The sequence below is a fragment of the Ambystoma mexicanum genome, chromosome 6p, assembly GCF_040938575.1.
Source record: "Ambystoma mexicanum isolate Mex_15411 chromosome 6p, UKY_AmexF1_1, whole genome shotgun sequence".
In the NCBI taxonomy this organism is placed as follows: domain Eukaryota; kingdom Metazoa; phylum Chordata; class Amphibia; order Caudata; family Ambystomatidae; genus Ambystoma; species Ambystoma mexicanum.
The window spans coordinates 1,249,541,807-1,249,566,028 of NC_090935.1; the positions used below are offsets into that span (position 1 = coordinate 1,249,541,807).

General features: G+C 46.9%; 1 protein-coding gene across 1 annotated transcript in view; it reads left to right on the top strand.

Moving 5' to 3' along the window:
• LOC138510337 (guanine nucleotide-binding protein G(q) subunit alpha) overlaps positions 1 to 24,222 on the top strand; it is a 1,105,397-nt gene that overhangs the window by 852,874 nt on the left and 228,301 nt on the right. Inside the window, exons 4-5 of the mRNA XM_069625902.1 lie at positions 18,929 to 19,057; positions 21,302 to 21,431. Coding sequence (XP_069482003.1) covers positions 18,929 to 19,057; positions 21,302 to 21,431 — 259 coding nt within the window. The remainder of the gene's footprint in view (positions 1 to 18,928; positions 19,058 to 21,301; positions 21,432 to 24,222) is intronic.

Consider the following 24,222-nt stretch of genomic DNA (forward strand, 5'->3'; position numbering starts at 1 on the left):
GCAGACCCGGGACTTGGGACATCGCTTGTTTGTGGTCCGTGCATTCTCCTGCCAAATTTTGCAGGCCTAGCTCCTCTGGGTCCTGAATTGGGAGAGTGCGTAAAGCTGCCCACACCCATGATTTCTTCGTCACTACCTCGTGGTGACGATTGCTATAGTTCTACTGCTGTTTTGCTCTCCTGTGCCCTGAAGCCAGCTGCACTGGAATTTTCTTCATAACGCCTTTGGAAGCTGAGAAAAGGCAACTGTCACGACACAGATGATCATTCTCCACAGCAGCCGTTGAGAGCTGGAGCGCCGAGAAACTGCAGAACTCGAACCTACTAGCGACCTGCACTAAACTGGAGAAGTTTGGTCCGGACTGTGCCGAGGGCCGGTGAGTACTTGCATAACTTAACGGTGGCCCCCTGGCACAGCCGATCGTTTTTACACACAAGTATCCCTGAAAGATTATCGAACTAGGCTGGGTTAGCCAGTGCACCCTAGCTATTCTCACAACTTGAATACTGCTATGCTGTCAAGGGCAGGGCCTACTCGAATAGTAGGAACGTATTCTTCATTGCCTCAAGCCCCTTCCTGACTTGCTACAACCCTGGAAAGAAGACTTTTTGTTCACCTGCGCGATCATGCATTTTTACATACCACTGTACTGTTGATCACAAGGCTCCCCTCTTCTAAGTTAGGGAACAAACTCTGAAGAATTACCTAAGCCATTTGTGTGCGAGCTTATCTCTCTCTCTTGACAGGTTGTGGTAATATTTCAATTGAACTGCCTTAGGAAATGTGTTGTATATATACTGTATAGATTAAGGATTTGTGTGATCATTGTTTTACTCATTGCTAAAGTTACTTATGTCTATTTGGTCCGGCAGACAATAAATATATAGATATTTTTGATATATATTTGTCTAAGAGTAATTTGTGGTTTGTTGCTGTGTGTGCTCATTGTGGGCTTCCAATCACTCTCACCCCTCCTGAGATTTGGTCTTGACCGCCTGCCAAGCTACCTAGATGGGTCTGGTATGTCCAGAAGGTTCCCCTGTTTCACTAAACCGAGGGTGGCCTCCTAACTTCTGCCCACCAGGTCACATTTTAGAAATCCACCTTAACACTGCCCATTGGCCTGTCCTAATTCCGGTCCCTCTTTTGCCTGCTTTAGATTCATAAGGGGTACGGGTGCTGCTGGTTTTGTGGAACCGCTGTTCTTCTCATCTCTTGCAGGGGCAGTAATCACAGGGTCTTCAGCTTCAGTGGAATCTAAAGTACAGTGGTTTGGGGAGAGCCCAATTATCCTTCTCCCATATGTTCTATTCTTCCCAGGTACTGCCTCTGCCATCTGTTCAAGTCCTTCAAGAAAGTGCTGCAGGGAACCTGCGGAAGCACGGACCCCAAGTTCCCCAATCGCAGAACCCCTTTAAGTACCCCTCTAAGGGAGATACCAATCATTAGGCCCCCTGTGACTGGCCCTTAGCCCAATCGATAGCAAACGTTTACCTGGCAGCTATTTCACAGTACATCAGGCTACAGGCGCCTGATCCTTGTACTCTACGAGATTGATCAAGTAGTTAATGCAGGGTCTTTTTGAAATGTTTCCGCTGGTAAACAAGGTTGCTACCTAATGGGAGCTAATTACAGCCCTCACAATGTTAATGTGCCAGCCATTTGAAGCCAAACACACAGCAGACAAGATATTTGTCACTTGGAAAACTCAATTTTTAGTAGTAATCACCTCTGGCAGGAGAGTTGGAGATGCTGCCTATATCTGTTTTTAGAACATTTCCTTGTGTTCCACAAGGACAGTTATTCTGAAAACTGACAGGTTTATGCCCAGCATTCCTTCCTCTTTCCACTTCAATGAGCCACTAGTGCAGCTTTCTTGAATACGCAATCTACTTCTGCTGAGAGAAATATGTATTCTTTGGGTGTCAGAAGAACGCTTAAATACTACCTAGATCACACCAAGTCGTTCTGCCTGTCCATCTAACTATTTGTTGCGTTTGACCCTACTGAAGCTGGGAAAAGCTTTTATTGCTAGGTGGCTGTAGTGAGGAGTCAGAAATGAGTCGGACACAAAATTGCCATGTTTCTGGATAAATACTTTTATTAACACATAGAAGGTTGGGAAAAGGCCTCTCTGATCCTGCTCGAAGAGGAATTTCCCTACCTAAAACCAAGGATCTGTCTGTGTCAGGATATCAAAATCAAATCTGTCCTTGTGTCCAAATGTTCTATCCTGACCCTCACACTACAAATCAAAATCAAACTATTTGTTTTTTGCATTTGTTTTTTTAAATTAAATTTAAACCTTAAGCATTTTCCATCCAGAGTTATAAACACACATAAGCAAAACATGAAAAGGAAAAAAAATCAAACTAGAAGGTGAAAAGGGGAATGTCTTTAACCTGGTGATTGCAAACATAGTTCATAAAGGAAAGTAAAGCCACTCCAACATTAAAGTTCTCCAAAGTAAAGTAGCCCTTGGTTCCTGAGAGTGATTCTCTTGCTTTGTATTCTTCAATGCTAACAATTCTTGGTCTAACCGTTCTTTGTGTCTTTTTTACCCACAACAATCATGTTGCAAAGATATTCAACTTTGTAGTTCCTTCTTTCAAAAGTTCCTTTCGAGGGGATTGGGTCCTCCGACGTATTCCATATCTATGACAGTAATCACCACAGCTGTGCTGCTTTGGAAAATCTTCGGCCTCCTGCGTCGATGTCGTCGATACACCGCCCTCGAGGCCCTCTTCCGAGGGCCGACGTCACTGGATGTTATAAGGTGTCCAAGCCCCGGAAGTCGAGGTCTGTGGGGCTTTCGACGGATGACTCGAGGGGCGAGACTCTGCGTCGTCGTCGGAAGTCCAGTGGGTCTCGGTCCTGGAGTCGGTCTCGCCACTCCTTTGCCTCTTCGAGGCACTCCCGGAAGCGCCGTCATCGGTCGCCTTCCCCATCCTCATCCGAGGACTCCGCCCGTCGGCGGGTCGCTTACCCCACCAAGCATGCGACACCGGAGGAATGGGCTTCCTTCGGGAAGAAAATGTTGGCGATTCTCGAATCGCAGGGCACTGGTCTGTCCGCGCCTCTGAGTGGGGTCGGTCGTGATCAGCCGAGAGACACCGCTCGCACGCCTTCGGGCTCGGGTGGTCATCACGATTCGCGGGAAAGGTCCTGCTCGGACAAGGGGAATCGTTCTGGGCATGCCCGGTCCAGGTACCGGTCCTCGACGCGCTCGAGACCGCGTGAGCCTGTGAAGTCTTCGAGGACGACATCGACACCTGTGGCGCCGAGGTCGTCGACTGACTCTCTTGAGGCTCCGCCTCCGAGGAAGTCTTCGGCACCCAGGATGTCAAGGGACACGCTCGGGGCTCTGCCTTCGAGGCCTGTGTCGACGCCGTCGATGCTGTCGGCGCCGCATCTGTCGTCGATGCCGATTCTCTCGCGCCGATTCACTCAACGCCTTTCGAGGCTGTGTCGACGGGGGTACACCGTGGCTCGGGGGGAACCACCTAGAAAGGCTCTGGCCAAGGTCAAGCGTGGCTTTGGTTTCAGTTCTGTGCCTTCTTAACGCCATCTGGAGTTCATTTCAGAGGTGGATGAGGGCTCTGATGATGGCATGGTGCCTGACACGGTACCTGACAAGATTCTCTCGGGACATAGCCAGTTTGAGGACCTAAGGCAGTCCCTACATGATGCTGGTGGGATGGACACCTCTGCGGAGGTGGAGTTTTGTAGGCCTGAGCCTGGTTCTCATGCCGATTCTTCGTACCAGCGCCTTATGTCAAGGGTCACCGAGTCCTTAAGATGGTCTGCTCCCCCAGGGGAGTTTGTTCAGGATGACCTTACGGATATCCTCGACATTGGTCCACCAACTGACCCGGTACTGCCATTCCATATGGCTCTACAGAGGAGGGCGGCGGCGGCTTGGACTGCTCTGGAGAGTCTCCCGGCAGTGAGCAAGTCTTTGCCACAAAAATACCACCCAGCCAGTAGTGACCCCTGCTACTTGTCCAAGCACCCTACTCCGGAGAGTTTGGTGGTGCAGGCGGCTACGGCCCCGGCAAAGCAGGCGTCGTACCCTACCATCCCTCCTGATAGGGACGACAAGCGGTTTGACGGCTGGGCGAAGAAAGTGTTTTCTGCAGGGGGATGGCGCTTCAGGCGGCCAACTCATATGTGCCTTGTCTCGTTACACACACACTCTGTGGAACTGTTTCCTTGGCGGCTGAACATATTCCCGAAGGGGACGAAGGGGACGGTTTCCTTGCCATGGTTCAGGATGGCAAGGATGCCATGTGTGAGGCCGTTCAGTCGGGTTTGGACATGGCAGATTGCGTCATGCCGGTCCATGGCGGCGAGCACAGTGATATGCAGGGGTTTGCTCCTGATGTGCAGGCCCCGCTCCTCAACATGCCCTTTGACGGGGAACATCTTTTTGGCAGCAAGGCTGACGAGAGCCGTGAGAGGTTGCAGACCTCAAAAGCTGCAGCGAAGTCGTTGGGCGCTGCAGTTCGACAACCTCCTCCTTTTCGTCCTAGGGGACAGCAATGGAGGGGGAGGTTCCTTTCGTTATTACTCTTCCTTTGGTAAAGCGAGAGGAGCTGCCAGTCAAAGGGGCCACCGTAGGAGTGCCAGAGGTGGAAAACAAGGTACTCGCGGTGCCAAGGCCACTCGGGCTGTTGCCTCTTTGCCCTCAGGCAACGCAGCAGCCGCTTCAGCTCAGTCATGAGGCCATGTCCCATGGTTCGCCTGGTTGGGGGAAGGCTGGCGCATCATCTTGCAGAGTGGCGCGCCATTACTTCAGATGTGTGGGTTCTGGAGATCATAACCCACGGCTACTGTCTTCCTTTCCGGCAGAGGCCTCAAGACAATCCACCGGGGAATCTCTCTTTGAAGAGTCTGGATCCGCTCCTTGCGCAGGAAATTCAATCCCTGCTGGAGAAAGGCTTGCGCAGGAAATTCAATCCCTGCTGGAGAAAGGCGCCATAGAACTGGTGCCTGTAGCGGAGAGGAACAAGGGATGGTATTCCCCTTATTTTTTGATTTCCCAGAAAGACTGGGGATTGAGACCCATCATTGACTTGCGCGGTTTGAACAAACTGCTCAGGAAGGACAAGTTCAAGATGGTTACTCTCTCTCAAGTCCTCCAGGCCCTTCAACTTCAGGACTGGTTGGTGTCTCTCGACCTCAAGGACGCTTATTTTCATGTGCCGATCCATCCAAAGCACAAGAAGTACCTGAGGTTTGCGTTTGGCGACTCGCCCTTTCAGTTTCGGGTCCTGCCATTCGGATTGACCTCCACCCCGAGGGTCTTCACCAAGCTCATGGTAGTGGTGGCAGCGCACCTCAGGAAAGGGGGGATTCACATCTACCCCTACCTGGACGATTGGTTGATCAGGGCGCGCTCTCCCGAGCAAGTCCTGGATCATCTGTCAGTCACCTGCCACTCCCTCCACAAGCTGGGCTTCTCCCTCAACTTAAAGAAGTCCGATTTGACACCAGCTCAGAGGCTTCAGTACATCAGAGCAGTGCTCGACACGTCCCTGGGGCAGTGTTTTCCTCCCCAGGTGAGGGCTCATCACATTCAGCAGATGGTGCACAAGTTTCAACTTGCCTGGACTCTCCCAGCGTTCGAGTTCTTGACACTGCTCGGCCTCATGGTATCCTGCATTCTTCTGGTGCCAGAGGCCAGGTTGCGGATGAGATCTTTGCAATGGGCACTCAAGCTCCAGTGGTCTCAGTCCTCCGGCCGGATGTCGGACCCTGTTCAGGTGCCGTCTTCGGTCGCCCGGGACCTTCTGTGGTGGGCTGACGAAGGCAATCTGATGAAGGGGGCTCCATTTTGGCTGCCCTGGCCGGAGGTGACGGTCGTGACGGATGCATCCCTCACGGGATGGGAAGCTCATGCCAACGAGTTGACAGTCAGCTGTCGTTGGTCTCTGTCGGAGTCCAGACTCCATATCAATCTGTTGGAGCTGAGAGCCGTCAGGCTAGCCCTGAAGGCTTTTCTACCAACTGTGCGAGGAAAGAATGTTCTGATTCTGACGGACAACACGGTGGCCATGCACTACCTCAACAAAAAGGGGGGGGCAGGGTCACTTCCTCTGTGCAGGGAGGCGATGCAGCTCTGGTTCTGGGCAATCCAGCAGGAAGTTTCGATCTCGGCAGTTCATCTGGCAGGAGACGAAAACGAGACGGCGGATGCTCTGAGCAGGCAGAGCGCGATCTCTCACGAGTGGGAGTTGGCTCAGGAGATTCTCCTGGAGATCTTCGCCCTTTGGGGGACCCCGCAAGTGGATCTCTCAGCCTCCAGTGTCAACCAGAAGTGCGAGAGGTTCTGCTCGCGGGAATTTCCTCCAAACGGAGCCTTAGGAGATGCGTTTGTGGTGGAGTGGTCATTCCCACTGCTGTACGCGTTTCCTCCAGTCCCCGTCATCCCGCAAGTACTGCGGAGGTTACGAAGGTTCGGTTCCCGGATGATCCTCATTGCTCCGGCGTGGGCCGGGAGGACGTGGTACCCGGACCTTCTCGACTTGTCCATCTGCCCTCCACGTCGTCTTTCCTACCAAGACGATCTTCTCTCACGGGAGGGGGGTCGTGTTCTCCATCGAGAGGCCAGGTCCCTCAACCTTCACGCTTCGTTTCTGAAAGGTTGAGGTATAAGGATTGGAACCTCCCTGAAGACGTGATGGAGGTGTTGCTTTCGGCCAGAAGGCCCGCAACACAAAGTCCCTGTACCGTTGCCGTTGGAGTAAGTTATGCGACTGGTGCAGGGTTAAGAATGTGGATCCTTTTGCATGTGAAATTCCCATGGTTCTGTCTTTTTTGCTTTCTTTGGCCCACAGGGGCCTTCAAGTGGGGTACCATTAAAGGTTACCTGGCGGCGCTGTCCATATTTAAGCCCTCGTCTGAAGAGTGTTCCTATTTTAAAATTCCTTTAATTTCTCAGTTTCTGAAAGGGCTCACTAATGTGTTCCCTCCATCGCCTTTCCAGGTGCCCGGTTGGGATTTGAACCTTGTTCTCAAGTTTCTGATGGGTGCTCCGTTTGAGCCTTTGCATACATGCCCTTTGAGACTGTTAACTCTTAAAACTGTATTTTTAGTTGTGGTCACTTCCGCTCGCAGAGTGAGTGAGTTACAGGCACTTTCAGTTAAGCCACCCTTCACTGTGTTTCATAAGGACAGGGTTGTCCTTAGAGTTCGTCCTTCTTTTCTTCCGAAGGTGGAATCGGAATGTCATTTAGGCCAGAAGGTTGTTGTTCTGGCATTTTATCCTCTTCCACATCCTGGTAAGGAAGAGGAGAGGCTCCATTGGCTTGATCCTAGGAGAGCGTTAAGCTTTTATATTTCACGCATGTCCCAGGTCAGAGTGGACGATCAGCTCTTCATTGGTTACACTGGAAAGCGTTTGGGACAGGCTGTGACAAAACAGACTTTGTCTTTCTGGATTATTTTGGCTATCTCGGAGTGTTACCGCTTGGCGGGTAAGGACCCACCGGTCGGCTTACGGGCCCATTCTACCAGGGGTATGGCTGCCTCTACTGCCCTGCAGAAGGGTGTTCCTATTCGAAACGTCTGTGATGCAGCCACCTGGGCTTCGGTACATACTTTTGTACGTCACTATTCCCTCGATTCCACCCGGGGGCAGGATCTGGCCTTTGGCAAGGCAGTCCTTTACTCCGCAATTTGATTGGGCATGCTAAATTTCTGTTTTCTAAATTCTTTTCCCACCTCCTTGCATTGGTACTGCTTTGGGAGTCTGTCATAGATATGGAATACGTCGGAGGACCCAATCTCCTCGAAGAACAATTTACTCTCTTACCTGGTAACATTCTTTCGATGGGATGGTCCGACAACGTATTCCATATCGCTCCCTCCCTACCCTCCCCGCTACAGAATTTCTTATGCGATTGCAGCTTACGTTTCTGCAAGGCTTTGTGTGTTAGACTGGCAGAAGACTGGTCGCACACGTTCTGGGGAAAAAACTACAACTGAGACTACGGGCGTCCTACTTCTAACATCCAGTGACGTCGGCCGTCGGAGGAGGGCCTCAAGGGCGGGGTATCGACGTCATCGACGCAGGACACAGACACCGAAGAATTTCCGAAGCAGCACAGCTGTGGTGATTACGGTCATAGATATGGAATACGTCGTCGGACCATCCCATCGAAAGAACGTTACCAGGTAATAGAGTAACTAGTTCTTCTTGTTCAGCAAACAGTTTTATATCCTTTCTTGGGACTTCTAGTAGCTTTGCAACTGCCTGGTACACTCCTCTGCAAGACTTCTTATATTCACAGGTAACGTTCCTCTTTAACTTCTACAATTGCATAGATCTTCTTGGATATTGTACATCTGATTCAACATTGGTTCCCCAAATTTGCATTCCATACACCAATATATGGCTGGGGTCTTTATTCTTAATAGGTTTCCTTGATTAGCAATCAGTCTCTTTAATAAATCTGTTTCTGTAGCTTCAATGTTTACAGTTCGTATTTGGCACTTTTGATGAAACGCCCTGGAGTCCCATCTTTGCTTGGGTTGACTCAGCGGCTCTGTGGCGTCACCTGTCCTTTTTGCACATACTTGGAAAAGCTCAGCATCCCGTGTTCCACTATGGGCGGCTTTCACGTTGTTCTGGTTTCTCTTGCGGCTTTGCTTCAGCACACCTATATTGTTTCAGTCCCGGCAGGTGAAATTCTGCCTTCTCCCATTGCCAAACGCCCAGGAATCTTCCCTTGGTTCCTGGCATTTCTCTGGCACGTCATGCTCGCACCGCGTACTGCCTCCTTGATGGCGAGCCCCTCGGCTCTGCCACACCGGTTTGTGCTGCCAACTTCCACAAGCCTTGCAGAGAGGTGCAACAATTTCTCTGACAGCAGCAGTGGCTTGCAGTTCATTTTCGACGTTTAAATGTCCCGTGCAAAGGTGCAGTCTGAAAACAACTAGCACGTTCATTGAGCTTGAGGCTCTTTCTGCTCTTTATCGTTCCCTTCTTCCTCCTCGTCCAAGTACTTGGGTAATTATGGGAGATGGAGTACATTCATGTTATTGATGCAGATTAGTTGGGAAAATTACTTGAAATGGTTCCAAATGATGATCCAGTTCTACATGGATGATGATTAGAACTGGAAAAGACAGTCTTGGAACTGGTAGTGGTAGTTTGGCCCAAAGGGTTTTGGTAAAAGGTATATCTATTTTACCTAAAATGGAGTATAGATGTATGGCAATAGGCCATTAGGGTACTGGGTTTCTAGCGGTTTTCTTCATGGGTGAATGGGGGATACCAGGTCTCATCCAATGAAGCTATAACACCCCCCCCACACCTCTTAGAGGCTGTCTCCTCCCATGTGATCCTCCCTCATGTAGCCTCCCCCAGAGTCAGGATTAGGTAGCGGCTGCCGTCCTCTGGTCACATGGAGGAGGTTACTGCTGAGGCATCCGTGATGACTCAATTGGATTTATCACATTGTCCGCTTGCATTGCATATTGCCACTCAAAGGTGGGAATATCGCTCTCTGGTAAGCTAACATCTGCAGGGCTGCCATCTGGAGGTGCCCTCATACCTTTGCAAGGTTCTTCTGCGTTGACAGGAATACGTCGGAGGAGATAAAGATCGGATAGGTAGTCCCATGCAAACTATTTGCACAAGGTTAGCCTCTTTTAGTTCTTCTTACAGATTCAAAGCTGTAGAAGGAAAAATGTATCTGTATCTATCTATGGTTTTCCAGCTTCAGCATTTTCATAGATTTAGATGTGACCCTCCCCACAAACTTTTATGAGGCTCAAGGTTATATCCTTCAAGTGGATTAAAGTAATCTGAAAATTGCCTACTGGGGAGGGGTTAAGTGAAAGGGTGCCTATTGGCTGCAAAGCAAATTAACCAAAATTACTCTGGTAGATCACTTAAGTGAGTGCAGTTCATTATTTCTACAATGCACACTACGTATATAACAATGATCCCCAGCTTGGCAACAGGGAATATTCAACAGCATGTGAATCTATGAAAGATACAAATGCTGGCGAGCAATAGTTAAAGGTAAGTCATCTTTTCCCTTTCTTCCTAAGTGAAAAAATGGTTATCAACACAGACGTTCCTTTCACGCTATGCCTTTCTTACATGTGCAGGTACTCACAACTCCTCTGTGCCGAGGCCCTCAAAGTTATTTCTACCATTGGATGGTCATATGAGTTAAGGTGCTGGAGTTTTCGAACTTGCAAACCCGAACTTTGGCATCACCAGATGAAACCTGTTTGCACAGCATCAACTCAACATGGAAGCAGATTGACATTGACCTGCCGTTGAGGTGACTACCAAAGCGTCTTTGTTCAGCAGTAGGAACAGAGAATGAATGGTTCACTATGATTTTATCTTTTACACACAGCCCCACAACTGGAATCTCTATGGTGAAAAGTCCCTAAAAATGTTGCCCCTAATTCAATACAAGGCTTGCATGGGCAGACACGATTCAGTGTGAAACCAGTGTCTCCCCAAAGACAATATAGAGGAATAATTAGTGTGCAGCCTGCAAAAGGTTTACACCTATAACCTTAAAGATTAGAATGCAGCTGAGGTGTGAAACCTATGCCATTCAGGCAGAGAAAAGGCAAGTTCCACGTCCACACTCTGAGGATTTCAACATTGTTGAGTCAAAGGACAAATCCTGAAGGCACTGTGCCGGGATGGGAGAGGTTTAGAGAAGAGTCCAACTCGGAATATTAAGAATCTGGTCCTTTTGAGGGCATTGAGGCTAAGCAGCAAAAGCTGTAAAGCAGCTGCTCCACGTCCAAAAAGCACCCTGAAAAGTTAGCAGGCAGAAGGCTGAGGGAAGCAACCACAAAAGATCTCCTACACCCAAGACAGCTACAACACCCCTTTCCTGGTTGAAAGAAGTGGAGAGTCCACTCTGAAAAGTATGGGTAGCCGCTAATGAAACACAGGCGCAAACTATCCGAAACTGACCTCCATTATACAAAAGACCAAGCTGCCATTTTAGAAGCACAAAAACAAACCTGCAGTTGAACCTTGCACAAGGAGGGAGGTAGACCCACAATAGTCAACCACAACTCCAGCATCGGGAGATCAAAAACAAAAGAAGTAGTATTTATTTATTTTATTTGCATTTTTTTTTTAAGCGCTCACACAGCTCAGGGGCATCGAGGCGCTGTTACAGGAGTATGTCTTAGTTGCGTATTTATAACGCGCTTAAAAGTTTCTAAGCGCAGACACGGGGATCAAACCTGTGTTGCTTCGTGTCATCTTGTTTCCAAGGCGAGCATGTTGCCGCTTGAGCTATCCTCCTGGGACAATTAAAAGAAAACATGCCATTATTGACTTTGATGCAAGGTGTCGAAGACACCAAATTGGTGTAAGTCAATCCTACTTGCATATGCTGACACCAATATGTAGTGCATTTTGGTCGACTTAATCCAAACTCTGTACAAGACAGCGAATTCTCAAACAGAAGAACCTTAACTAGTGGCAGGGATTGCCAGACAGCACATCAAAGCCCTGCAAGATGCCATCAAACGCATTGACAGGCTAAGGAAAAAAGCGAAAGACAAAGAACCCACATGCAAATGAGGGATGCCCGGACATATTTCATAAAATGGAGTTTACACCTAGTACAGAAACCTTTCTGGATACAGATCTTGATATGGAGTAGAAACATCAGGTTTACCTCACATATTTAGGCTACTACAATCCAGAGGAGCTACCAATGGATTCTCCTGAGGAACAGGAACCGCCAGTTCCCACTTCTACAGACGATCAGGGATCATGTATCGCTCTGTTTAAAAGAGCAGCTAATAGGTTTGAAATTAAAACCCAAGAAGAACAGGAAGAGTGAGGCATCCCTAGACAAACAGTGAAACCGAACCATGGGGTCAATAAATAAACAGATGGTAGTAAACATGAAAATCTCTGCAACATAGTCGAAGGCAGTTAAACCAAGAATAGAAAATAAATATTCACCTGCCCCGACAGACTCTGTTTATAAAGTCACCACAGAAAAGGGGGAGATACAGAGCTCCTACTTCCACATCTGACTTTTTCCTCCCTGAGGAAGAACGCAAGCAAATGTACTCGACATAGGCACTTCAGCACATACCACAATAGAATTACCAAAGCTACAGGAACCTGGAAAACCCAAGCGGGCAAGCGCCCCTGTGAATCAGAATGAGAGTGGCACAAAAACTTGTAATCAAGGTTGGAAGAGCCGATAAGGTCACAGGAGCCTGAGAAAGCAGAGTGGGCAAACGTCCTATGTTAATTCCATTGATTGTGAAGAAGTATGCTAGACGGTCATAGGACTTTGAGGAGTCCAAGGGCCTCGACATTGTTGTAAAGAGAACTGTGGTAAAGGTTTTGAAGAAGAGACCCTTGTTTCACGAGAAAGGGGGAACCATACGGAGGATACTTTTTTGAACCAGTAAAGTGTACAGAAAGCTGTGATCTATTTCATCTTTTGACAAACTTGAATCTGACATCGAGAAACCCCAGAAGCCTAAGACATACACCATTATTCCAGCCCCTCTTTTAGTTAACTTTTTCTGTAAGTGGTAGCACCAAATTAATTGGATAGGATTTGGACTAAGGACTTTCTTTTGACGCGCAACATTAGTTGTAGGTAGGAATTTTATTTTCAATAAACACTCTTGAAGAAATGTCAGTCATTTGTCTGAGTTCCCCTCCTGGATCATCACAGTACACAGGCTATAAGGAAATCCCTGGCAAAAGCCACTTATCTTGGGGAAGTAGGGACGGAGGGAGAGAGGGATTATATATATGTATTCAAGGAAAAAACTTTAGTTGCAGGGACGTTAAGGTGAGAACTTAATGCAACAACACCCTGAAAATTCAGCTAAAGCCACCTTAACTTTGCGCCCTTTGACTGTGCCCACTGTCCATTTTAAAACACTACCAGACCACTAGCCATGACCTTTGGATTGCAGGCTTTGAGAACTCAGAATGTTTTAAGGCAGTGCGCATTGAGATGAAATTATTTTCTGTGGAGCACACACTTCGGTTATGCAGTGTTCTCTAAGCGTTACACCCCTTTTCGGGACCATCATTTTAGCGCAGTCCGATTTGGCACACCCATTCCGCTGCAGTGCCCCTTTCGGCGTTCCCTTTTCAGCGCAAAAGCCATTTTGGCGTGAGCGATATTTGGAAGTGGCTGACATTGCAGCCATGTCTAAATGCCCTCATGCTCAATAGGATCACATGACTGCACTGGAACAAACCTCGCCACCTCCCACTAGCAGCCTCCCATATCTGATGGCAGCGTTCAGCATAAATGTTTTTTTTATTTCATTTTTTCTGTTTAATGATGCCCAGAGATGGTGTAGCCCTCTTTTTGAATATATGTGCAGTTTAAGGGGGAATGTTTGGTGTGAGGGTGTGCATATCATCTGAGAGCGTGTGCATGCAATGTATGTGTATTTGATGTGAGCTTGTGTGTGTTCTGAAATACCTGAGGGTATCTCACATAGAGAAACTCAAGAAACCCCTATTCAGGTGGCCACCAAAGGGCTGATCTGCTCAGATCCCATCTAGCGGTGAAAGAGCGAGAAAGGCTCACCGGAATGGGGATCTCTGGGTTATGCTTGAGGGAATAACCCAAGGGAGGCGCGGTATTGTACCAGAGGAGGGCGAGATCCCTCCTTGCAATTTTAAAGTTTGAGCTTCATTTGCTCGAAACTTTACATAGACACTTAAAAAAATATATATTTTACATATTTGTTTTATTATTGACCATCTTTGTGGCCAATAATATTTCTGAACAAACTATTCCTTTAAGTGGCAAGTTTGAACCAAGTTCAATGAACTGTGAAAGAATTGTAAAAGTGTTATGGGGAGACCAGTTGCAGAGGGAAACCGACACCACGTGGGTGGTAACTTCAAAGACTCTGATCAATCCCCATCTGAGAAAAACTACAGGTACCAGAAGGCCATAGGAGGGCCACTGAAATAGGTCAAAGTGGTCACACTGAGGGTCAAGCAAAATCCATGTACATTCGAAAGACTTTGATCTACAAACTGTGTGAAAGAAAGGAAAGTGAATCCCACCAACATTGAACTGTGGAAAAGAGACGGCAAAAGTGAACCTGACCGAGGGATGCCAATGAGGAGGGGCAAAGTCTAAAGTCCTGAGAAACAGTGTGTTGATAGACGTGAACCCGGCCAAGGGATGTCCACTACAAACTGTTTGAAAAGATATTGAGAAACTAAGGGAAGGGAAGTCCCGCTAAAGAGAAGAGAAAGCCATAGTGAACCCGGAGGAGAAGAGGCTGAGATTTGAGAGGGGTGCAAGCCCGACCGGTGGAGATCAGGGGTGAAGCCCTCAGTCAAGTATTGCCAGTCAAGAGGGGTCCAAGCCTAACCGAGGGAGATCCAGGGGTGAAGCTATCATCCAAAACCTCGTGAGAAAAGAACCGATATATATAATTGTGCCATACGATATGTGAGGTGTCAGCTCCCGGAAGAGGGGGGACCCAGGGGTGAAGCCATCACCCTACATGAATTGTGGCTAAGAATTGAGAAGGGTGAACGCCCAGAAGAGGGGGACCCTGCGGTGAACCATTATCACCCTAACTAATTTCATATGGTTAAAGGAACTTTCATTTGAGTTATATTGAACACGTCAGGCCCTCGAAGGCAAGAGGCTTTCAAAGGAAAACGAGACTTGGGCATCAATGTTCCTGGGAACTGCCATTGGAACTGTCGAAGCCCGAGACTGTACTGTGCTCCAAGATCCCACCTTACCCCGTGCTCAAAACGTGGGTGAAGGGAGACCCAGGCTACCGCATCCTGACATATTATTTGTGATCACTTCTTTCTTGAAAACCATCCCACACCCTTTTTGTAATAGTTGCATGGCTTGACAATAGGTTTATTAGTATAGGCCTTTTTTATTTTGACTCAACGCCACTAGGACTGCCTTATTTTCATTTGATGGTCGGCGCTTGCTCCCATCCTAGATTTAGGTTTAGATTAGGCTTTTTTCCAACTTGCATACATCACTCATTGTTCAATAAACACACTTGAACTGTGATCACTTGTCTGTCTTACTTGTTGCCATGATGAGTTCCTTACAGTGTGTACATGGTGTAAAGTTTGTTTGTGAAAGATAGTTGCATGCAGTTTATAATGTTGCAGTAATTAAATGTGTGTCATGTTTAATATGTATTCAATTCTGTGACTCTGTAATACATGTCCCATCCTGTTTTATAATGTTGAAGTAATTAAATCTTGTTCACGTTTAATCCATATTACAAAATGCAAAGTACCTGCCGGTTCATGGCGCGCTAAGCATTTTTTTTCTTTATTTGTTTACTTTCTCTTTATTGGCATTTTCGACACAACCGGCACGGAGGTGCCGAAAACACCCATAACCCAACCCCTCCCCCCAAAAAACATTTCATTCAGAGGCATTCTGAACCTGGTTACATGTCTGGAGTATCATATGCTTATTCTCTGCTCAATATTTAGTCTCTTCTTCCTCGACAATCATTCTGCGTCCGTTCCTGCTTAATCTTGCTGTGAATGGCATTATCCCTTTAATCTATCTCCCGGGATTGGTGTGGTGCTCCCCTGGGTTTCATGTGTGTTTGATAAAGTATTGTACGTACGGGCCCTAGATGGTGTTATTCCCTGATCAAGAGTGCGCTGGGGAGCTCTAGCCATCTTCCATGACATTGCAATATAGAATGTCAGCCCTCCATTGCTCCACTGTGGGACATGGGAACCCCCCCCCCCCCCCAAACCCCTCATCAGTGCGACTCACCGTTCGGCTAGGATCAGGATCCGCCCTATCAATTTCTGTGTACCTTGGGGATCAGTTTAGAGTACCATTGCAGCACCATCAAGTTCCTTTTCTCCCCCTACTATGCCCTTTAATGTCTCAGATACTCATTCCCAGAATGCCTGTATGGGGGGACATTCCCCTGCCACGTGTAAAATGTCTGCCACTGACAAGAACCCCTGAAGTTGAGCTGGTGTATAATAGAATTTGGTCACCCATCCATGCAGTAACCAGGACTGACCCTGCTTAGCTTTAAAGCGAGGATGACCATGCTTTGTTTCAAAGCAAGAAACGGGCTGGCCCATTCCTCTAAGTGCTCTTGTAAGTTTGGTTCATTTATCGGGCAACATGGCCTGAGGAGGCTGACCCTTCCTCAATTTGAAACTAAGCAGATTCCCGGTTACTGCATGAATGGAATGGGAGACTTGGATGGCAATTGAGTCACTGGCCATGGCCATAGAGAGTGATTTTTCACCCCCAACTTCAGTATCTTTGAAAAAAAATGTTTTAAATTTAACCACAGGTACCAAACTACACATACCCGCAGTTATCTGTAGTCCTTAGTAACCTCGGATATTGCTGTGAATATTGGCAAAACATCCAGGAAAAATAATGCTTCCCTGCCCTTCCCCCCACGTCATCACCAAGTGCCCCCCTCATCTGTGCCAGCACCCCCACTTTCTAGACGGCTCTATTTTGCATGCATTTTTATGAAACTTTGCAGTCTGGAGGGGCCTGCAGACTTTTAATCAATTTCGTAATTTCAGCCAAATCCTTTATGCGAATCAAAAGTTATTAACAATAGAATTTTGAGGGGTTCCTATGCGTCTCAGCTCTCACCTTAACTATAGGGCGGCATTTCATTAAAGAACATTTTGGACGTTTGGATGACTGCTGGTCTTTTGCTACTCTGGGTCTAGTGTGGAATCACCACGTGGGTTTGTTTTCTGGAGTGCACTCCGACAGCCTTATACTGTGGTATAAGGCTATTTCACACATCTATATATGTAGTCTTTTACATTTTTAGTTGTAGGATTGTTGGAACCAACGGCAATGCGAAGCACCAGTAGCAGAAATGTTCTGTTCGTTCCTAGCCTTTTTACTTGCATATTGCATTGATCAAATATGTAGTCCAAGCTGGTCCTCCCAACCTAACACAATTGTCATGTCACTTTCCACAAGTCCAGGAGGACTTCCCATGTACGACTGAAGATTAGTTTCACTAATTCCAGGGTACATTCCAGAAATTACAGTATATGAATATTTCACCCTAAAGTAGGCCGTGATCGTAATCCGTGACAGGCCACATCATTGATCTATTTCCTAATCTGCACATATGGAACAATACCCTTTTATTAATTACTACTACAAGTCAAATAACTAATTATGTGAAAAATGTAAAATATGCTACTGTCAACCACCAGGGCAATGCACCCAAAATGTGGTTGTTGAACTCTTCTCCTGTTACCCATTTGCATGACTTATGTTTATACCTGTGCAATAAAATATTCTTTCGACTTTTACAATATATATTGAAATGAAACGCTAGTTTTTTTCTGATCCTGGAAAAAGCCACCATGCTGTATATCAGACAGAAACCTGGCAGATTGAGCAAGCTACCCTGTCCTCTATTCAGCAGCATCACTTCCACGGTGGCTAGCACCCTCTGTGGCATGAGCAGCACCGAGGCATAACGTTTTTATTTTCTTCATTTGAATATTAATGGGATTTTAACAAGGGCAACAGATATTTTTCCTAGCGTAGTAGATCTAATGTTATTTCTCTTGATGCCAGATTTATGACGGCCATTTCCGTCTGCTGCCAAGATATCAAGTTTTGTTTTATTATGTGGTACAAACCTGCTCCTCCGGTGCACCCATTACTTCCATTACTTCTGCTTGGCACCCGCGTTTCTGATGGACAGAAATATACTTCCTTTTGAATGCCACTGCTGCAGATGGAAATATGAAGTGTTTGTTCAGACTCTGTCGGATTTTAAAAGCGGCGTGTTTCACCTGCTCTCTTGAACATATGTCTTTTAAACCAATGTTTAATAAACAACATATCCTATAAATTGCACCGCTTGGCCCCCATGTCTTTGTTGCATTTCAAGGGGGCAAGCACCCATCTGCCCAGCCTTATAAGAAGTTGGCTTGCTCCATAGGTGTTTGGGGAATTGCCACAAATCCTATCATTTTGGCAGAAAGGATACCATTTTGGAACACTAATTTGGCGCTGGCATGAGTATAGTATATTCCAGCAAGGTGGACATTTGCATGTTGCTTTCACTTGAAAAACTACATGTTTCTCCACATAAATATTTCTTTATAAATCATATACACCTATAAATATAGGACACATAACAGAACATATTGTGGGCAGTATATAAGATCAGTACAATTGTTAATGCAATTATTTCACAACTGCAGCACCTTTAAAATAGCAATTGTACCTCCAAAACAGATTGATGGAATGCAAACTCTTATTAATGTGTTGTGGGTTTGTCTGCCTACAATTGGTATCCTCAAATACCTAACTGACCTGGAGAATCATTCTTCTTACTACATTGTGTTGTGCACACTGTTGGAGTTTGAGGGATCCATCCAGCAACAGCGCTTTCTGGGTAACCACAATGTACAGCCTGGTCACTCCTCCACCCTGTTGTTCATTGTCCAGGAACCATCTTCCTTTACCAGGGCAGTTTAGTGTAGTTTTTGGCCGCATGATTGAATGCGTTTTTTGCTACCAACGAAAGCCTAGAAGGTTTTAATATTTTGTTTCCCGTCACCTGAATTGTGCCTTTTTAAAGTTTTAAATTTCAGTGAATCCTTATTTTTAAATTCTTTGAAAGCGGATATCTAAATTTCTGGGGGACAATGGCAGGCTTAATTTAACGGCAGTAAATCGCCATAATCTGTTGTTTTCAGGAGTCACCTGCTCACTTGTATAATTCACCCTGTGGCTATGCAGAAGTGTTCTCTGACCAGAATCATGGTTGTGGAATTAACCCCTCTGTTTTGCTCTTCTAGCAAATGTAAGTGCTTCGTGCCTTTGCTCCTGCTACTCAGCCATCAGTGGGATAATGGTGTTACCTTGTCTACATTCCTGTTATTTCTCCCTCTCTGTAGCTACCTTAACGACCTGGACCGTATAGCAGCACCATCTTATCTGCCCTCCCAACAAGATGTCCTTAGAGTTCGAGTCCCAACAACAGGCATCATTGAGTACCCCTTCGACTTACAAAGCGTCATTTTCAGGTAGAGAACTAGTCCTTGACACCAGCTTTTACATTTGTTATTACGGTATGGTTTTTGTTAATATGAATATCACAATGTGTAAGTGTATATTTAAAGAACTGTATGTATAGAGCGATGCACGTTGTCTTCTAATGGCTGATTCCTTTGATCCCTGAAACCCACCCTTTGAATGGGGGTAAGGGTAAAAGCTATCTAACTTTATAAGGCAATTACAAAATATCAATGTATATTTTAATTTCCCAAAATATTTGTCAAGATTGTACACAATACTTTTTTTTCAATGTTCACAATTATTACCTACTGAATACACTTCAACTCTCCGTGAAGGCTCGAGGACCCAGGTTTGTGCTCTCATAGGGGCCTTTTCACTTGGCTATTGGGGCTTTTCTTTTTTGCATGGGGGATGGAAACCTGAGGCGAAATATGTATCTTTTTAGACCAACCCTTCCCAGCCATGAGTACCTTGCGAGTGTACAACCGATTAATTATACCACAAATCACCTCCATGTTCTCCAGCCAACCAACGATTTGTCTTCCTCATCTGATTGGAGATGTTCCTCAAACTCGAGAGTGTGAAAGCAACCAAACTGGGCCCTTGCTGCTCACAACAACATGGACTAGTCTTAGAAGAGGCTCAAAATGATCCGTTTCCAGCTTGGCAGTGATTTGCTCCATTGTAAAACCAGACATTGTGCACAGAATATCTGCTGTTTGCAAGGACAGGAGAACGCCTGGTGATCAGTACAAAACAGCCAATGATTTTAATGGGGACAATTGCTGGTTTTGAGAGACCGCAAAAATGACACTCAACTCATTTTCAGGCTCCCCTCTGGCATCTCTTCTCCCTCTCTCATCTGTGACAGGTGTGGTGTGCCGCCAACGATCTCTGCCTTCATGCCAGTAAAATAGAGATTCTCCTCATCGGCACACCTGCTCCCTCCTTTCCTATCACCCTCTGGACGGGCTCCCTTGGCCCTCTTCCTGCTCCCACCTGTCAGGCTAAGAACCTCTGGGTCATCTCAGCTCCACACTCTCCTTTTCCCCTCACATCTGACATCTCTTAAGAAGTCAAACTTCCACCTGCACCTCCTCAGGGGTATTCTTCCTTTCCTCTCCTTCCCCCTGAAGCTCACTGTCTCTAGAGCTCTGGTTCCCTCTAGGCTGGACTACTGCAACAGCCTCTTTCTCAATCTGCCTGCTTCTACTCTCTGCCCTCTGCAACTCGTCCAGAACAGGACTGCGAGACTTGTCCTTGGCCTCAAGCCCAGGGATCGTATCTCTCTAGCACTGAAATATCTGCATTGGCTCCCAGTGGCTACGAGGATTAAGTTCAAGACCCTCTGCATTGTCCACAAGGCCTTCTGGGGCCTGGGTCCTCAATACCTCCAACTCTCCTTTCATAAATAAAGTCCTACTCTAGCTCTTCGCTCCTCCACGTCCAACTCCCTCAGGGTTGGTCGCTTCTCCAAGCAACGAGTTGGTGGTAGATCTTTCTTCAGCTGGGGCCTCCCTCTGGAACAGCCTCCCTGCCTCTCTGAAACTTGAGGAGAACCATCTCCGGTTCCGGAAGCACCTCAAGACCTTCCTCTTTGCTTGTGCCTTCTCTCTTCCTCTCCCCTGCTGATTTCTTCTGATACTGCACTATTCACCTGGCTACCCTCAGACTTCGGGCCCAGGTCCCTACCCGACCAGTTTCACATCCGCACTGTGGGCACATCAGATCTTCTGCAGGTGTTGTTTCACAAGACCCTGCATGGTGGTCCCTGCAAGACATCCTTACTCTCATTTTTGGATGTTTGTGATCCCTAACAATTTAAAAAGCTTAATGTTAGCAAAACTTGTCTCTAAAGAAAATTAGCTTTTTATTTCTGTTTCTGCTATTCTACACAAGGGGAATTAAAGAAAGAACAATCATTTTTAGTTCACTATTAAGATTGACATTTCTCATGGTGGTTAAGAAAATTTACCCTCGTCAAGCTTGCATTCGTACGTTCAAGGGGTTGACTGACCTACATTTGACAAGAAGTGGGGAATTGATCTCACTGAGCACGATTGACAACGTTTTTATTATTGAATACATGTTTCACATATTTAAAGGTTTTGGTACTTTGGCATGTAAGTGAAGTAAAAAAGCTACCCAGAATGTCAAATTTGACAGTTTTTGTGTTATTTGCTGTTCATAGGTTAACGCAACAAGTGCAGCCTTTTAGCCTGCCTTATATTTTTCTTTTGTTAACCTTGCAGAATGGTGGATGTCGGAGGCCAGCGATCCGAGAGGAGAAAATGGATACACTGCTTTGAAAATGTCACATCGATCATGTTTCTAGTAGCCCTCAGTGAATACGATCAAGTGCTTGTGGAGTCCGACAATGAGGTGAGGACTTGCTCATAGCCTTGTCTTGATCGCTGTCAATTATTTTGTTTGGACACTTATTTTTATTAGAATGTATGAAGAGAATGAAAATACTGATAGAATACCTGATTTGCCCTTTCAGTACGTCTTAAAAATGTTCAACATAATTCACAGAGAAATATAATTCTAATGTCTTCCTTCCTCCCACAGATTCCTCATCTGATATTTGAATCCCAGCACAGCTGATGTTTGGAAACTTTCCATCACCAGGAGGCAAAGCGCTGCTCCACATCAGCTCTGCCCTACTCTATTGACCTGTGCTGGGCATGACGTCGGGACCAGTATACATCGAGGCACTGTGCCCTGTGACCTCAGTTTCTTTTTTGTGCGCGCTCTTTGCTTTAGGAAACCCCCATTTGGTTTTTGTGTAAAAATGCCCAATCCCGTGAAGGCCTCAAGCCCTGCGAGGATTGCGGCCGGCAGTTGTTGGTCTCTAACCCCACAGGATTTGTCAGAACTGCCTGAGGGAGGGCCATGACCCCCAATGACTGCTGGTCGTGCCAATCCATGCACCCAAAGGGAGCAGGCGGCTACATTTGTTACCTTTTTCCACAAGGAAATGAGCAAAGAGACGAGATCTCATCGAAGGGCGGGGAGCGGAGGACATAAGACTGGTTCCCAACCCAAAGGGGAAGAAGCACCGCAAAAGTTCCCGTTCACAGTGTGTTTCCTCTCGTCACCGCTCTTCTTGCTCTTCAAAAAAGAGGAGTCATTGCTCTTAAGGATTCCCTGGAAGCTGCTCCACAGGTACAGTGTCCCACCCAATCCTCTACCTCGGAGGAATGGGAAGCCTTCAAATTAAAGATACTTGACATCTTTGTTAAGGCCCTGGAGCTGATGGCCTCGCCCCCAGTGCCAAATCTTTGAAATAGCAATGGTGAGGTGAGAGAGGGCTTTGAGGCCATTGTACATGATGACGGGGAAGCTGGTAACTTTTTCAACCGGGACTGGATACGGATGACTGTGTGAAGTGCGCTATGGCCACTGGAACAGTAGTCTGGCAACATTCTTGGATAAAGACTTCAGGGTTCACCCAGGATGTACAGATAAAGCTCCTCGCTATGCCCTTTGATGGATACAACCTCTTTAGGGCCAAAGCTGACGACTTCTTGCAGAGATTCCAATCCTCGAAAGTTGATGCCAAATCATTGGGTATGGCTCTCCAACAATCCTCCAACCCACCCAGCTGAGCCTGCGCATTTCAACCGTCCATCGCCTATGCGTGTTGCGGGAGTGGTCTGGCTTCCCCACGTAGGCAGCAAACTTGTTTCCAAAGGGGTAGGGGCAAATGTCAGAGGCAGAATTGCCACCTCCTCAGTTCGCTTTGGCCATCTCGGATGCAAAACCCCTGTGACAAGGACGTCTTCCACAAGTCCCCATTGGGAGGAAGAATTTCCCAGTTCAGCTTTGAATGGTCCCACACCACTTGTGACACTTGGGCCTTGCAGATCGTCCAGGGTTATTGTCTCCCTTTCATTCAGCGTCCTTCAGATCCTACTCCTTCCAACATTGCCTTGCCTCCGGACCCCCTCCCTTTGGATAAGTCAGTCAGCTTCTGATGAAGGGTGCAGTTGAACTTGGACCTTGCTCGGAATGAGGTGAAGTATGGTACTCCATTTAACTTTCTGGGCCCGAAGAACGATGGAGGCTTGCCTCCCGTCAAGGCAATAAATCTGGCTCAGATACTTCAAGCCCTCGATCTGCAAGACTGGTTGGTGTCACTGTACCTTCAGGATGTCTACTTCCATGTGCCTATGCATGTGAAGAACCGGAAGTATCCAAGATTCATCGTCAGCTAACATCATTCGAAGTTCAGTCTCATGCCGTTCGGTCTTACTACGGCATCCAGGGTTTTCACCAAGCCACTGGTGGTGGTGGTGTTGGTGACTTTCCTTAGGCCGGAGGGCATTCATGCCTTTTCCTACCTTAGCGACTGGCTGGTCCAAGCTTGCTCTGCAAACCAGGCATTAAAACTTCTGTTCTGCATGTTCAGTCTGTTGCACAGCTTAGGATTTTGCCTGAACTTCAAATAGTCTGTTTTTTACAGTCCTTCCGATTTGTGCAGTCTTGTTCACTCTCCTTGTCATGGCATTTTCGCCCTTGAACAGAGTGGGAAACATCTTTGGGATGGTACCATTCTGCGATCTCAGGTTCAAGTCCCTGCCCCGGCCTTCCTGCGCTTACTGGGTCTCATAGCACCCGCAGTCTGCTGGTCCCACAGGCCCGACTGCAAATAAGTCACTTCAGTGGCTCCTTGGGTGCTAGTGGTCTCAATTTCAGGTGCGCATCAGATCTTCTGCAGGTGCTGTTTCATAAGACCCTGCATGGTTGTACCTGCAAGACATCCTGTGTAAGGATATGTTGTTTCAGCAACCCTGGCCTTATAACGGTGTCCAAGTCTATTTATGCCTGCAAATGGTGTACATTCTCATCTGGGAGAGGGATCTGGACCCTTTATCCTGTCCCATTTAATCTGTGGTGGATTTTTAGTCACAATTCCCATTGTTATGCAATTTTCGCAGGATTGTGCAATACATTTTCACTGTGTCAGTTTGTAGTTCCAGCGTGGGATTTGAATTTTGTGCTATTCCTTATGGGCGTTCCGTTTGACCCCCTGTATTCATGTTCTCTTAGATTGCGCACCCTTCAGTTGATTGTCCTGGTTGCCATCCCTTTCCATCGGCTGGACCCAGTGCAGGCTCTCAGCTACTAAGTCTCTCGGATGAGGGATGTCACGGAAGATGACAAGCTT